Genomic DNA, 15,732 nt, shown 5'->3' with positions numbered 1-15,732 from the left:
GCATATAAAGATATTTTGCATATCTGCTTTCGTCAGCTTGCGCTCTTTCCTACTTACTTTGTATGCCTTCTTCGCGCTTGCAGTGATGTGATATTGCTGTTGTGATGGTGATGTGTTGATGTGATGGATGATGTCGTGTTGTTCATGTGTACTTCGGTTGCGTACGCGATGTGTTGATGTTGGGTTGTTTTGGTAATCATTTACTCGTGCTCGAGATCCCTTACCGAATTAATGGAAATGAAAGTATTTTTTTGATCATTTTACAGGACTTGCATCGATGACGTGCAGTTGATACGACGTGATGAGCTACCAAGAGGCAGATCATTTGCACTGGGAGGCCCTATAAATATCAATAAGAATTCAATGTTATTCCCAGTACTTGGTTTAGATCACTTTTTTCATGCAATACTACTGCATGTTTTGGATTCTTATCTATTACCCATATAACCGCAGAAAGGAACTGCTAACTTGTGCCACACTCGGAAATTTGTGATATAAAATCTTCTATGAAAGCATGCCAGTTCGCATTATTCTCATTTCTTGAAGAAGCCCTCCGAGCCTACGTATAGTTCTTGATCAAATTTTTAGACGAGCTTGACGCCGAGAAATATATCAGCTCACAGATAATAGCGATGCTGCGCATCAAAACGATTTTCACAGAATTGGAAAGCTGCACACTAACGACGAACGTCAGCATGGGCACGTCCTAAGGTGGAGTGCCACTTCTATGCCTTCCCACTATCAACTCATCCACCAGAGGGGAGTGAAAATGGTGCCCTTTGCCGATGTTGGGATAATTTCAGTAGCCGAGCTATTTTTATCTGTGGTGAGTAACATCAAAGAAGGAGCTCATGGAAAGCCAGGCTAAGCAGTGTGGTTTTTTGAGGTAAATCCGAAAAAAATTTAACAAATGGTCTATAGTTCCAGGAATAAAGTTCCTAGCGTTGAATTAGGAAAGTTGGAAAGTACATATAGATAGATACGCTTTTCGGGATAACGTGGGGCACTAGGACCAAAGGTCGTACTTTGGCTGTATACAACAGCGTTACGTTTGATCTAACGTTGTGGTTCTCTCCAGATCTGGCGAGATGCCAACACTACAGGGCCATTGAGAACTTGTCATAAAGATGCCCTTAATTTTATTACAAACTTTTTTTCTATAGACCTCCACATAATGTTCATCGCTCTCGTATTTGTTGTCAAAGATAAGAAAGCGACCCAGACTTGAAACATAATTCCACAGGCTCTTGAGTGCAATTCTTTCGTCGCAAATAGAATTTGATACCTATGAGTGGATACATAATCCGTGCACCTTTGGTTCCAAAATCGAGCTGGGTGTTATAGTTTCCTCTAAATACCCGCGTTTAAGACGATCAATCCATTTGACTGAATTTTTGAATGTTTGCCAGGCAGCGTATGTATTTTATAAGGTCGTCGTCGGTTCGAGCGCGTTGCCATTTTTTTGACATATGGACGACCATTCTGGCTTTTAAGCCTTTTACAACAAAATCGGAGAAGATTTATTAGTGTAAAACTCTCTTTAATAATCAGTTCGAAGTAGTTTTTTGTATGCAATACTACCGAGAAATCTGCCGGCTGATGAGTTCGATTGGGAGTTTACCACATTGGTCTCATTTTTTCGCGCAATATTTAGAAATCGGGTCATAACATCAGGATGCTGTAAAGCCATGTGGCCTGTATAGAACAGGCGAGGCTAGTATCGGTTCTTACTGGGCACTGACCGGTTAGTAACCACCCTGGGCAGCTGGGCATCGCCAAAAATGAATTCTGGATAAGCCGCAGGTACGAAAACGACGGTAATTTTTCATGAGCACTTACACTGTAAAAAATGCACTCGCAAATTTTGCTGGATCTCACTACGCTCTGGCATTGGGTGATTTTGCGATGAGTATTAATGTACTAATGTCAACAATGATACGCCTTTCATGCCCTTTTATTGAGTTTTTCGTTTCTGCTCTGTTAAATCAGTTAATCCATGATATTTTTTCTTTCCTAGTGTTCTGTCAAAATTGGTATGAATATGCTGTGATTTCTGATTTCTGTACTTCAATGTGTTTATACAAATATTTTTCATTTTTAATTAATTAATTAATTAATTAATAATTTTTAAAATTAAATATTTCTTACCCTTTTTGCTTGTTTACAAATACTGTCGATAATACGCTTATTTAGATGTATAGTAAAATTTATACTCCAAGCCCGTTCAGTATTTCTCTATATAAATTTTTTGCTCTTGCTTTTTTCTCATTTAGTTGCGCTAATCTCAGTTGCATTAGATATGGAAAATATCTTTATGCAACAACTGCATAGAAAGTAAATAAACAACAATTTTTATTTTATTTTTTTATTTTTGGTTTTGTATTTCTTTACGTTTCCTCATATTAATATGTGTGTTTATATAACTTTAGTTTTAATTTACTTAATATTAACATTTATTCACTTGTTTTCTTATTTGAGGGTTAGATATATAGATCTTAGCTCATTTTATTGTATGTAAATAATACGTAAAATAAATATTGATTTGCATTTTTATTTCAAAAAATTTGTTTTTATATAAATAATTTTTTTTTACACGAGATAATAAAAATTAAAATAAATTTAAATTACAAAATCCAAATTTAAAAATATCAAATTATAAATGGATATATATAAATTTATTTATAAAAAAAACAATATCCAGAACAAGTTGAGAAACCAAAAACAAAAAAAAAACTAATTACATTTAATTTTTTAAATTTGCGGCTTCTTTTCTTCATATACGCCTTACGCTTCCTGTACTTTCGCTTACATTAAATCAAACGCTTGCAAATATCAAATCATCACTATTTAAGTACTAAAAAAATTGTCGCTTTGCGGCCATACGAATACACTTTTTTTATCTCGCTCTTGTAGAAATGGCTGCTAGCATTTGCTACAGCTTATTTTAAAAATATGACTTAGCAAATAAGAATATCGCATTTGCTGCAGTAAAATCTACAGTAGCCTCGAAAACAAATAAAAATTATTATTATTTTCCACTTTTACACTCCACCTGTTAAGAAAATTCTTTGTAAAATATCTATTTTTTCAATTGTTTGGTATTAAATTGTTGTCTTCCGGTCTGTTAAGAATATAATAAATAAAATATTTCGGTGACTTATTCGTAAAAATTAGTTTTACATACTCTTGAAAATCTACAAATTGTACTCGCTTAACTGTATATTTTTTCATAATTAATAAATGTTATGTTTAATTTATTTCTTTTTTTTTCTCCTTGTAATAAGTAATTAATAAGTAAAATCTTAATATTAGACTTAAATATACAACTCTTTTTTTGTCTGCTCTGCCTTAATGCAGATGCGCAGATGTGGCTACAATGTATAATTTGATTTGCCTTGAATTGTGTTTTTTTCTCCTTTCTTTTTACTATGTATTATGCATTTTTCTGAGTGTATGTTCATGTTCATGTTGCTTAGCATTGCATAGCTGTTGCATGTTTATGGTGTATTTGTGGCTGTGTATGGTTGCGTATGCGAGTAACCTATTTAATGGTTCAAATTGCTTGACCTCAAGTCCTTTTTTGACCCTACACTGCTGCTGCCTAGCTTTTTCGCACGGCTATTCCTGTTATTACATACATATTTTTGCTTGCTTTTTTCTGTTTTAAATTTTAACTATTTTACGCTGTTGCTCTTTTATATTTTTTCGTATAATTCATCTGGTTCGTTTGAATTTCTTTTTCCGCATTTCACGTTTACCAATATCTTTTTCCTCCGATCCTTTATTTCTTGCTTTTTGGTACCTTTTTGCAGTTTGGCAGTTTCTTTGCTGTTTACTCAATTTCTTTCATTACACTTTGATCAGCTCTCTACATGAATATGTTTTCTAGATCCAGCGTGTTTCCTTATTCCAAGCGTGCCTTGTACGTTGTCTTCCAGATTTCGGCGAGTGTTACAGCGCTATGGAAGCGGTGGAAAATGCAAAGTGGCAGTGTGACGCGTTGAATTATTGACCATGGCACAAAGCCGTAGAAGTCTAGTTGAACCTATGTGATCGTACCAAGGAAAAAATGTTTGGAGAATGGTAATGTAAAAAGAAAAGAAAATATTTTAGTACAAAATTTCAAAAACTTTATACTCTACATCTACATAACACCGAGAGTGCAAAAAATTACGCAATACATGAAGATATGAGAAATGGGAATGTTGTAAGGAAAGTTTATTTCAAAAATATTTCTGTCGGCAAAACTTGGAGGTCTTCTAAATAAAGGCTTTCAGGACGGCCATTTGCAAGAACGCCTTCTCTTTGGAAGCTATAATAGGAGATCTTCGAATAGCGAAAGTTAAAAAAGGGGTAAAAGAAAGAAGAAAAGAAAGAAGGTAAATTTGATTTGTGTCAATATTATTATGTACAGGTACGTTTTCCTCCTCTAAGGGAAGCTGAATTAGAAGGCCTGGAAACTCTGGCAATAGCATAGAGAAAGGAGTACAAATTTGAGCGCGGAAGGATATTCGCTTCAAAACATCAGAATTAGGGGCTCTTAGAAGGCCTCTTTTTATTCAAATTTTGCCAACTGAAATATTGTACATATGTATGCAACTATATGTGAGTAAGTATGTGTCAAACTTTTGAAAATAATTGTACGCTTCGAAATACATATCTTGTTTATTACTAAAGTACATATGCACATATTACGCAAACATTTTAATATTCTATAAAATGTATGTAGTAAATAGTCTTAAATTTAATAATGAATGTAAATTAAGGGTATGCATGTATCTAAATTAAATTTGAAAACAAAATTATTATAAAATGGTTTATCGATTTTCTTTATGATAATATTTTTGATATGTTTAAGGCGGATATAAGTTATTTGAAGTATGTAGTGCTTTTGGCATAAATTCAGAAGTGGAATAATTTTCGTAGCAAAAAAAACAAAATGACAAGAAAATGCAGTCGAATATTGGTTTGTTAAAGTAACTTTTTGAATCAACTGAATTATTAAAAAAGGAAAAACGAGGTGACTAATGAGCTAGTCCTGCCAAGTTATTTAAAAAAAAATCATTTTTAAAGCATTAAGAAAAGCCGTAATAACAATCGTAGTCCTATTTTTTTAACAGTAATAAATAATCATAAAACTGGCTCAAGTAATGATTAAAGTGGAGTCTCAAATCATAAAGAGTAACAGCTCGCTAGAGCAAGCTCTGAAAACGTTCAGATCGACTGACTCTTTTCATGCAATGAGACTACTTAATCCTCAGACCAGTTTCCCAACATGTGTAAGGATCTATGAAACTTACTAGGGGCTTTTGAAACGGTGGTAAGCAAAACGTCATAACTCGTAGCGCTTTTTAAACTCTCTATTCATTTTATATGGATATTCATAGGGTAAAAGCACCCTCCGATCGTCATTGACTTAAACTTTAGTTCCTTTGTAATACCCTTACAGCCTGCAGTTATTCCCGTTCTCTAAAAAAATGTCTTGGTGTCAATTCCATTTGAACAAAAACTCTGCAAAAGATAGTCGTTCTCAGATCAGGTAGAAGTTGTGCGTTGGACCAAATTGTTCTAGAAGTTTTGCAAGTGTCTCTATTCGCCATCCCTTTTAGTATAATAATAAAATATAGAAGTTGTATACAAAAAATCTTGGTGAAGCCACATGACGCATATGGGCATGTAGAAGAATTGTTGGTTATGCGGGAGAAACGGAACTCAAAGGGCTGATACGATTTGGGCTTTTTGTCATCATGGTAAAATAAAACTACATACATAAGTTGGGAAGAAATTCCAAGTCTTACTTCCAGAGGAAGCTCTGGACTAGTGGAACCTTCCCTTGCGGAAGAAGGGGTGCAGGTATTCAAAGACGCGATAACCTTCGATTGCATTAGGCAAATGACCCTTTATGTTTCAGGCAGCAAACACGTGCTCAGGTTAAAAAAAAAACTTGGAAAACGTTCCATAGGCGCATTCCTTTCAAACAACCAGCAGCTAGTCGTTTCTTATATAATAGGATAATGACTTTTCTAAGGCTAGCGATTATTCACAAGGATGTAAAGGATCGTTCTAGGTCGCTCCAATATCTCAACCTTTGACAAAAAAATAAACCTTAGCAAACGTTTGACGGTAGAATTTTTACTCCTTTCAGACAACTAAACGCTTATTATATTTTTGTGTTCCTTTCTAATTAATCTGTGTAAATTTACGCGATCTACGAAAAATCCTAGCAGAAGGTTGCGTGTTAAAGAGCTTAGGGGTTCGTTTCTCAACACTTCGCTGCCAAAAGCCGCATACCCAATCCTGTCAAAGGTGAAGCAGGAAGAACAAATGAGGTTGTCATATATGCCGACCACAGTTAGGTGTTTGTATCGTGAGAAGTGGCCAGTCACCAACCCCACAATCTGTCGGCAGTCCCTGCTGCTTAGCAAAAGCAATTAATTACCTATCTAAACCTTCTGAGATTGAAGGCGACATGAGACTTGTCCACCTGCTGCCCCTCGATGCCTCGCAATCATTGCTGATCGAAGTGGTGGCTTCGATGACTGAAGGTTGGAGCGCTGAAACTGACTGCGGACCAAGCAATACCGAGTCAGGGCCCTCTATATACAAATGGTCAGCTGTATCGTTAAGAAGAATAGCCTGGTACCCAGAGGGAAACAAGTTCTTTATTTTCACCAACATGAGTACCAAGACCAAATCCGCGCTGCCGTTCTAGTCTGGCCGATTTTTCGCTGAAGGTCAATTAACTGGCTGATACTTGGTAGCGTCCCTACAAAAGCGTCGACTATTCGCAAAATATTGGAAAGTATTAATGTGGCGCCGATGGTAAAAATCCACTATAATTGTAAACTAAAAATACAGCTGAGTAAGGAAACATACATACATTTATTTCTAAATATACATGTACATACTTCTCTACGAAATAGAAGCAAGCAAATCATGCAACAACTTTAAAATCACATACTCTTCAAAACCATAAAGCACATAGGGCATCTGGATGTCCTTCAAAAGTTAACTCTTTCATATACTTATGCGTTTTGTTTTTGAATTTCGTAAAACAGATTTTTTTTTTGGTAAAACATATCTTCATATATCGCTCACGTACATATCTACTTACAGGATTGGCGAATACTTTTTGAGCTTCAAACGTGTAAATAGCAAACATAGCCACATTACAGATCAATAGGAATGTGACAATCTGACGGCCCGGTTTGCTGCGATCATGTTCGGGCAAGTGAACGCGACGACGCGAAACATCGGCTATGAAGAGCAATTGTAAGATCACCTGGAATACCGCTACAGCGCTTGTGGTCATGACTAGAAGATTTGGTTCGCTTTCGAGCGCCTTTAAACTGCCGGCAATAACGCCAAATACCGAGTAGGTGAAGAGACCAAAAGCGGAAATGCGTAGTAGAATGTCGTTAAGATTGGATTGCTCTTCACAGCGAAATTTCAAATTTTTAACTCTGTGGATGTGAGATTAAAAAATCATTAGCTTACTATTTAACCTTCTAAGTATATAAAAAATATGTAGTTCACTCTTACCTTATAAAACCAATGATGATGGCGAGCACAGCGAATGCCATGAGTATACAGTGACTTGCGTCGGCAAGGTAAATTGCTAGCAGCGAGAACTGCTGATGACGCACCAAGACGAAGAAGAGTATCAGGCAAATCAAAGCACCTACCAGCAACAACAGACCAAAGAACAACCCTTTCGACGAGCCCACGCAATCGACACGTCCGGAACGGGCCTGATGCGCCATTGCTACAGCGCGACGTGATAACATCACTTCCAAACGATGCTCCAAATCCTCGTCGTTCATACGACCCGGATAACGTCCGATGTGCTTCCACATCACATACAAGACAACAGCGCCAATCAGTGAGTATTCGATAATGAAGGGATACAGGAAAGGTGCCGAATCGTAGACAATTGTGCCCATAATATCGACACGTCCACAAGCGGTCGAATTCAAAGTACCAATGTTGGAGGACAATGCGGCGGGATAGATATTATCGAGGCTCTCGATATTTTCAAAACTCACTATGCCAGTCGACTCTGGATGGGAGATGCCCGAGTAGGTTTGGAAATTATTCATGCCGGGACCAAGCAAGTTGGTCATCACATTCAAAGCATTCTCAGTGGTAGTGGAGGGTGTGGTTGTGCTAACGGTGGTGCTAGGCGTCGACGATATTAAACTATTAAAGAACGAGCCAATACTCGAACCGATGCTAGAGGACATAGTCTCGGCAGTGGTAGATGGCGAGTCGGCAATAAGAGCGCCGTGTGTGGACATAAGATAATCGGTGGCAACGCTTGGGGCACCAGTCGTAAATGCCGAATGCTCAAAGTGATGTCTGAAGGGTGCCTCAGTGGTCGTGGTTGTTGCGGTGGTGGTTGTTGTTAAAGGGCTGCTCGCCAGCGTTGTAGTTGATGGTATGGTGGCAGGTGTGGTGCCCAACGTTGTGGTCGTGGCAGCTGTTGTGCTCGTGATAAACTTCTTCAACTTGCGTGCCATAGTAGTGCTTTGCCACTGATACGATGGTGTGGTGAAATAGGGACGTGGGGTAGTGGTTGTGGTGGTGATGGTCGTGGGTCTGGTGGTGGATGTGAGCAGCGTGGTGAGCGCTGCATTGGCATTGGCGCCTGCAGCAGCGCCCATGCCGAACGACTTGGAGATGCCATCAACAGTTTTGCGCACCAATTTCGAGAGCACATTGTCGGTTTTGTAGGCATTGGCGGGAAGTAAATCCTCGCCGTCCAGTACCTCAAATTGCTCATTTGGTCCGGCGTGTGTGCGCAGAACTGTGCCAGCATGTCGTAATGCATGTTGGCGTATGGACTGGGCAATGGACGAGGCATCGGGATCGGGTTCGCGACGTTGATGATGAAGGGTGATTTCGAGCAATGATTCCTTGACGAGCGTGCGTATCCAAACGCAAATATTGGTAGCGACAACATGCATGAGACCGAAACGGGCGATAACCTTGAAGCGGTGAATATTCAGCTGAAAATGTGAAGCACATGAAAAGGGAATTACTTAGTTACATGTGAAAAAACTTGAATTTGAAAAAAAAGTTACTCAGATAATTCAAAAAGCCATTCAGTTAAAGAAAAAAGTGACAAATGGAAGATTTTATTTACGAAAGCATGAAATTACGAAAATTGAAATACTGTACCTGATATGGTGGCCTAGTCTGCGTAAGTAGAGGATTTTATGAGCAAAAATGTAATTAAAACTACATGGACAATTTGGAAAAGTATTAAGCGCATGCAGTTAATATGCCGAATAATATGTAAAGTCGGAGAGAAAATAAGCTAGAGATACTTGTAAATAAAAGTGAGCATAAAAGTATGCATAAGAAAAGAAATGAAATAGTTTATAATTTTTTGTTAAAAAGGTTCAAACAATTCGCGACATAAAAAATACACATTTCAGTTAAAATTTTCAAAGCCAATAAGAGTGTCAGTTGCAATCAAGTAGCCCCCAAATGGCTTTTTGAAGTTGTAAAATAAATTATAGATATAAGTTGAATAAAAGTTGTCCAAAATACAAGTACCACATTAGGATGATTTACATAGACGGATTGAAGCCAAGTTTTTGAGAAGCTATTACTCGAACCTTTTTGTATTATTTACGTGAATTTTGTAAAACTGGAAAGGGTTGCCATAAATTGTTTTAAACAAAAACACTTTGACTATCAGATCACGGAAATCGACTTAGATCTGGTAAGCCTTTCAGCTTAGATCTATACAAACTTGGTAAGCAGGATATATGGATCGGTTAATTACCGAAGGGAATAAGTCAGCATTCTTCCCATATGGCAAATTTGATGGAGTTCAAGAGAGCTCCTTTAAGCGAACCGAACTGTATAAAGTTTTCGTATCGAAAAATGACAGAGTCTTTAGTAATTACTTGATTCATAGATACTTTGCTCACTCAAAACTTGTTATAGGCAATCAGGGTGTGATAAAGGTCCTCAGAACAGACTCGATTTGAGCTTAGGAATATAGAGAATTCTTACAATCATTTTGACCACAAATCGCCAATCTTAACGGAGTCACAGAGCAATAGAGATGGGGAAAAGGCCGAGTGGGCGAGAAAAGTGTTCACAAGTTGAGGAGTAGTTCAGAGTAGCCACTAACAGCCAATGATTAAGCTCTGGTTAACACTCAATACCAGCGGACTCTGTTGTAAAGTTGTAAAGAGGAAAAATAGGTAGCATCTGTTAAGTACTTATTTCCTGTGCCAATGTCTCCCGATACGAAGAAATTGATAGAGATTTCTGGTGAACCAATACTACTAGGACCCGGGCAGCTTAGGCACCGTCACTCTGCATGGATTGTCTGAATTCGTGGGAAGATCATGCTGGTACTGCTATGCATATTGAACGAGCTTCTAACTTATTACTTATTATTATATTATTCTGTATACTTTTTACTCTGTGGAACTACTTTTTTGTCTTTCTATCTATCTCATCTCATATAATATCATATCTCACCCCTTTCATCGAAACTCATCCTATCTCACATTACAACTTATCATCTCATCTCAACTCAGCCCATCTCAGCTCATCTGATCTCATCGTTTTCCATGTTATCGCCTCTCGAAATCAAGGACAAGCATAATTTCCGTGTATTTTGATAAAATGTGGAATAAAATCCGAACTAATCAAGGTTTCTTCGAAATTAATCATTTTTCAAAATGATATAAAAAAAGACTTCTGTTATGCCCACAAGTCCAGATATAGCTTTGATCTTGAGGAAGAAATGTGTACCTACTCAAGTGAAGCGGGATGTAGGTCTGTAGGAATCTATTTATTTTGTTGTTGGGCTCATAAGAAAAGAGAGTTGCGGTGAGGATAAGCGATTGAGGGAAAGTTCATTTAATTTGTGTGAAAATCGTACTAGGATCAATTTCTTAGATCACTGTATTTTTGAGAACTAAGCCTCATTCACAAAAAAGAATAAAAATAAGAAATTCCATTGAAATTTTTGTATGCTTCAGATTCCGCGAAACCTTTGATATGGCCTCGAAGATTTATAAAATTATTTGGCTTTTACAACTCACACATTATCTTTGTCGATAACAAAATTATCGATAAAATTTGCTCAAGCAACTGTGGTGTATGTAATTGCTTCCTCGAGAGTCACAAACTGATTTTTGCCACTGATCAATTATGTTTTACAAAGCGCAACTTTTGTACATATATCTCAAAATTTTCTTCAGATCGCTTTGGCTTCAACCGTTTTTTATTCCATATTCAAATTTTGCTATTTTACTCACTCTGGCATTCATGAAGATGAAATACATCTGCATAAAGGTGAATATCATCTGTAGCAATGGATTAACGCCGATCAAAATGTGATGGCATGGCGAGTCGAATGGGATTTCGAAGAAAGAACCAAACTCCAGTCCAATGTAGATCATGGCGCCCAAACCAAATGCTATAAAATAGAGAATAAATATATTTTTTTTAGGAAATTAATGGCTATGCAAAGAAGCTTTTATCGTTAATTGGCTTTCTTGGTATATAATTGCTAAAGTTTTTTTAATTTATAGAATTTTGTATGGATTTCAGTAAATATTTATATATTTCATTTTTATCATTGCTTTGATTCTACTCTATTTTACGTTATTTAATTTCATTTTATTTAATTTTTTAACCGACTTGAAGAAAAGAAGAGGCTATTTATTCGTCGTGTATATTTTCTTTCTTTTTAGTTTTTATTTTCAACTTACCAATGGCGCCCACACGCAAAAAGAAGCTACCATGTGTGGGATCACTGTGGGTTGTTTTGCGTTTTCGTACATTCTTCGTAGTAACAGCGACCTCAGCCTCAGCCTGCGAATCCTGTGAGTAATTATTTATATAAAAAAATTACATTATGCATATATTCACATATGAAACTTTTTATAAGTAGTTTAAGGAAACAAAAAAAGTTTAGTTAAAATTTCGTCAGATATGCTATATATGTACCTAAGTAGAATGGGTATGAAAAGTTTAGTTTAAGTAATGTGGATATTAGTTGGTTGCATAATATACTTGTTACAGGGTGGCATGTCAAAGGATTCTCTACAATGTGTGGTGGGTGTGAAGTATCCTAATTGCTGTTGCGCTGATTTCTACAAAGTATTTATAAGTGTTTCTAATAATTCTAATACTTCAAAGGTACGACATGCATACGTCTAAATACCTGCTGACAATACACAACATACGAGTAATATTTACATACATTTGGGACGTTTAAATAATAGCATGTTTGCTTACATAAATCAGGAAGTGATAGTTTTGGGAATCTCTTAAGAAATGCATAGACCTTATAATCAAGCGAATTGTTAGCTGCTAGATCAAAACGGGGAAAAAACTAAGTTATGATTACCAAAATTACAAACTCAAACTCCCAGAGGGAAGTGTAAAGGTAGCAAGAATTAGTATTTAGGTATTTAGATATATTTTGTTGAAAAGCTTGAATAAATATTAGACGATGATCACGGAATATTTATTGCTGGTAAGTTTTTTCTGGATGCAACATTTGCTAATTGTTTAATAATGCAAACATCAAAGGCACGCTGGTTATTTTATTTTTTATTTTTTATTAGGTGACTTCCACAAGTTTTTTTGGAACGGAATCCAGCCCAATTATTCTTTAAAAATGGTTATAAATTGCGCACTCAGAGGAAAGGATGATTTGGCTTGGCATAGACTTTTTTATGAGGGTAAAATGACGTCAAATCGACCATTGGTGGAAATCGACCGTTTTTTGACTTGGATAAATTTTGGTCGGAACATTTCTTATATCACATAACGAAGTACTGATAAAAACATTTCGAAAGTTCAAAGTTTCCCAGATTTCGCCGGTTTATTTGAATAGAACAAAAACTAATAATAATAATAGATTGTCCGAGCTTCTCTTTCGAATTGTGGCGTGCGCCTTGATGTTGTCACACAAAGGGGAGGGGCGACCGTTATTTGAAAAAACTTATCTTCTTTATAATATTGGTCCGAAACTGGGCCCTGAGGAATGCTAGCGAGCATTCCTAACCACTACACCACTGCGGCGGCCTCAAAATTTAGTATAGTTACAAAAATAGGTCCAATCTTGATTTAAAGGTAAAAGAATATCTCTAAAAAATTAAATTAAAAAAAGCTTAAAAGTAAAAACTTTTATTTATGTACATATAAATTTAAGGCTGCATTTTATTATACAATACCTCTAACTGATATTTAAAAATCCTTAAATTTTCAGGAAGGACTTTTTTAATATTAATTTTTGAAAAAAATTTTTTTTTAAAAACGGGGCCACTCTGGCTGAGTGGCTAGAGAAGCGTGCTACCACTTTGTAGGAATTGGGGAAAGAAAAAAATTTCAAACTGCGTTGGTAGGCAGTGGCACACCCCCAAATGTATTTCTGTCTTGAAAAGATTTCAAAAAAACCATTTTTAAAATCGTAGATCCTCTGCAAAACATTTAGAAAAGTAGTAGTAATAAATTAATCAAAATTAGTTTAGATTAATTAAAAATATTTTAATATAACTTTGAAATAAATGTTATTATTTTTTCGCAGTACTTAGTTATATGAGAAAAGAAAAGTTCTGACCGAAATTCAACCAACTCAAAATTGTTGATTCCAAACATGGCGATTCGACATGGATTAACCCATGACTTACTAAACAAATGAATGAACAAATGATTTCTCAGCATCCTAAGATGAAGAAAAGGAATCTTTGTTTACATTCCTCGTCCTTGGCATTGCGTTCAAATCGAGGTTCAAGTCTTCTTCTGGCCATTCCCTCTACTCCCAAATCAAATCACCACCAGAAGGAAAATGTCGATTCGGATTTGGATCGACCTCTGACTTAAATCAAGAATACGAGTGGAGCCACAACTGTCATCACTTCATAAAGACAAATCGATTGGCTGCAAAAACTTCACCTGAAGCAAAACCTGACCAAAATATCGCGCCTTCGCTTCCTTATACTACGATGTTTGCATCGCCTGATGTAAACGGCCTTTCAACTAATCGATTTCAACTTTTGATTCAAGAAATCGCCTCATGTAAACACCGTATTTGGCGCTATTAGTAAAGATATGATGTGTAGAAGCACTATTCTACTCAGTCAGAATATTCACTTTCTAGTTCACACGAGTCCACCAAATGCAAAATTTAACCAGGCTAGCTGCCTATTTACATTTAACAACACCAACGCCTCCCCATTCGCACCTGCTTAATCACTTCAATCACTTTTCCTTACGACTTTTTACAAATTTTTCGTTTTCATTCAGCTCGTTTGGTTGCAATTTGTCTTGGCAGTTTTGTATGTACTTGTTTGAAACAAACAACAACCACAACACATACTTAGTTCAAACAATTATGGCAATTTGATGCTGAGCGGTAATTAATACTAAATGTGATGTGGCCCAAAAAAGGAGCGGCGCAACAATGAGACATTCATAACCAATGCGTTGGAGCCAGATTTATTAGAGTCAACAGACAGACATTGAGAGACATACGCCAGAGCAGAGCAAAGTTTTGCAAACTTACGCAAACTTTGTGGCGTACGAAGCGAAATACACACATATGTATGTATGTACAAACATACAAGCATACGTAAGCATGTGCAGTTAAAAATGCACACATCCCGAACTGTGGCTGACAACAGTGAGTTTGAATGCAACTGACAGCAGTTAGTAACTGGCTGACTGACTGACTTGACTGACTGACTATTTGGCACACTCACTCACTGCATAAATGCTTGACTTCACTGGCGCACTGCACTGTCTACTTGGGTGGTCTGGTGCTCCTAAACGGGCTGCTGTCGCCACCTCCGCCAACAACTCTCGCTCAACGCAGCAACATCTTGCTTGCCACTTACAGCAAGTGGCCACAACTTTGTCTGTTTTGCAATAAATGTGATAAATTTTGAAATTTTCGCGGCTTCTCTTCGCAACTTTGCCGCATACATACATACATACGCATTACCGCAAAATGTGATTGTGGCATAAAAGTTGTTTTTTTTTTCCATATTTTGATATGCATTGAAAAGATTTATGAAAAAAGTTGAAGAAGAAATATGAAAGGCTAGGTATTACTTATTACTTGTATGTATGTATGCAAGTGAGCTGCAGTAGAGACAACTTTTTCAACGCGGGCAGTGATAGAATAAAACTTATGTTTTCCTTACGAGTTTGTTTTGAAGTTTTTATTATTAAATATGCAAGTTTATGAGTTTCTGCAAATCAGAAGATTTATGCTACAAAGCATTCGCTGAAATTTATTTAAATTAATGAGACCACAATCACTGAAAGTCCGAAAAAGTGCTAAGCAAGTCTTATTGAAATCTATTATTGCAGAGCACAATACCCTTTATCTAAAATTTTCACAAAAATTAGATTCTGCTTTAAACATACACATATCGATGATGTTAATGCTGACCTTCTATATCGCTTGTTAGAAAAATTTGCGATTGAATTGCAAAGTTTTAATTAACATCAGTGATGACAATTTCACAAATTCCGGATGGGTTCCAAAACAAAATTAAAAGAAAAATTAATAAAAGACAAAAAGTTTCTCAAAATAAAATGAAATTAAAACAAGTAAGAAGGTCTAAGTTCGGGCGGAGCCGAACATTAAATACCCGGCGCAAGTATTAAATATATGTTTTTTCACCTTTCCGAAACCTTCCGCTAGATGGTAAGCCGGGGTGTATCAATTTTGAGTAAATTAGC

General features: G+C 36.5%; 1 protein-coding gene across 1 annotated transcript in view; it reads right to left on the bottom strand.

Moving 5' to 3' along the window:
• Positions 1-3,416: 3,416 nt before the first annotated feature.
• The window catches only part of LOC118733382 (proton channel OtopLc), a gene marked incomplete in the record, with an annotated part of 111,586 nt that continues 99,270 nt past the window's right edge, over positions 3,417-15,732 (bottom strand). Inside the window, 5 exon segments of the mRNA XM_036462747.1 lie at positions 3,417-4,045; positions 7,115-7,463; positions 7,543-9,008; positions 11,289-11,449; positions 11,745-11,856. Coding sequence (XP_036318640.1) covers positions 3,905-4,045; positions 7,115-7,463; positions 7,543-9,008; positions 11,289-11,449; positions 11,745-11,856 — 2,229 coding nt within the window.

This window comes from Rhagoletis pomonella, unplaced genomic scaffold (assembly GCF_013731165.1).
Source record: "Rhagoletis pomonella isolate Grant_MI unplaced genomic scaffold, Rhpom_1.0 Rhpom_scaffold_00002, whole genome shotgun sequence".
NCBI classification, from domain to species: Eukaryota; Metazoa; Arthropoda; class Insecta; order Diptera; family Tephritidae; genus Rhagoletis; species Rhagoletis pomonella.
Note: the sequence above shows the minus strand (reverse complement) of the source record. Positions and strands in the feature narration are given on the sequence as shown.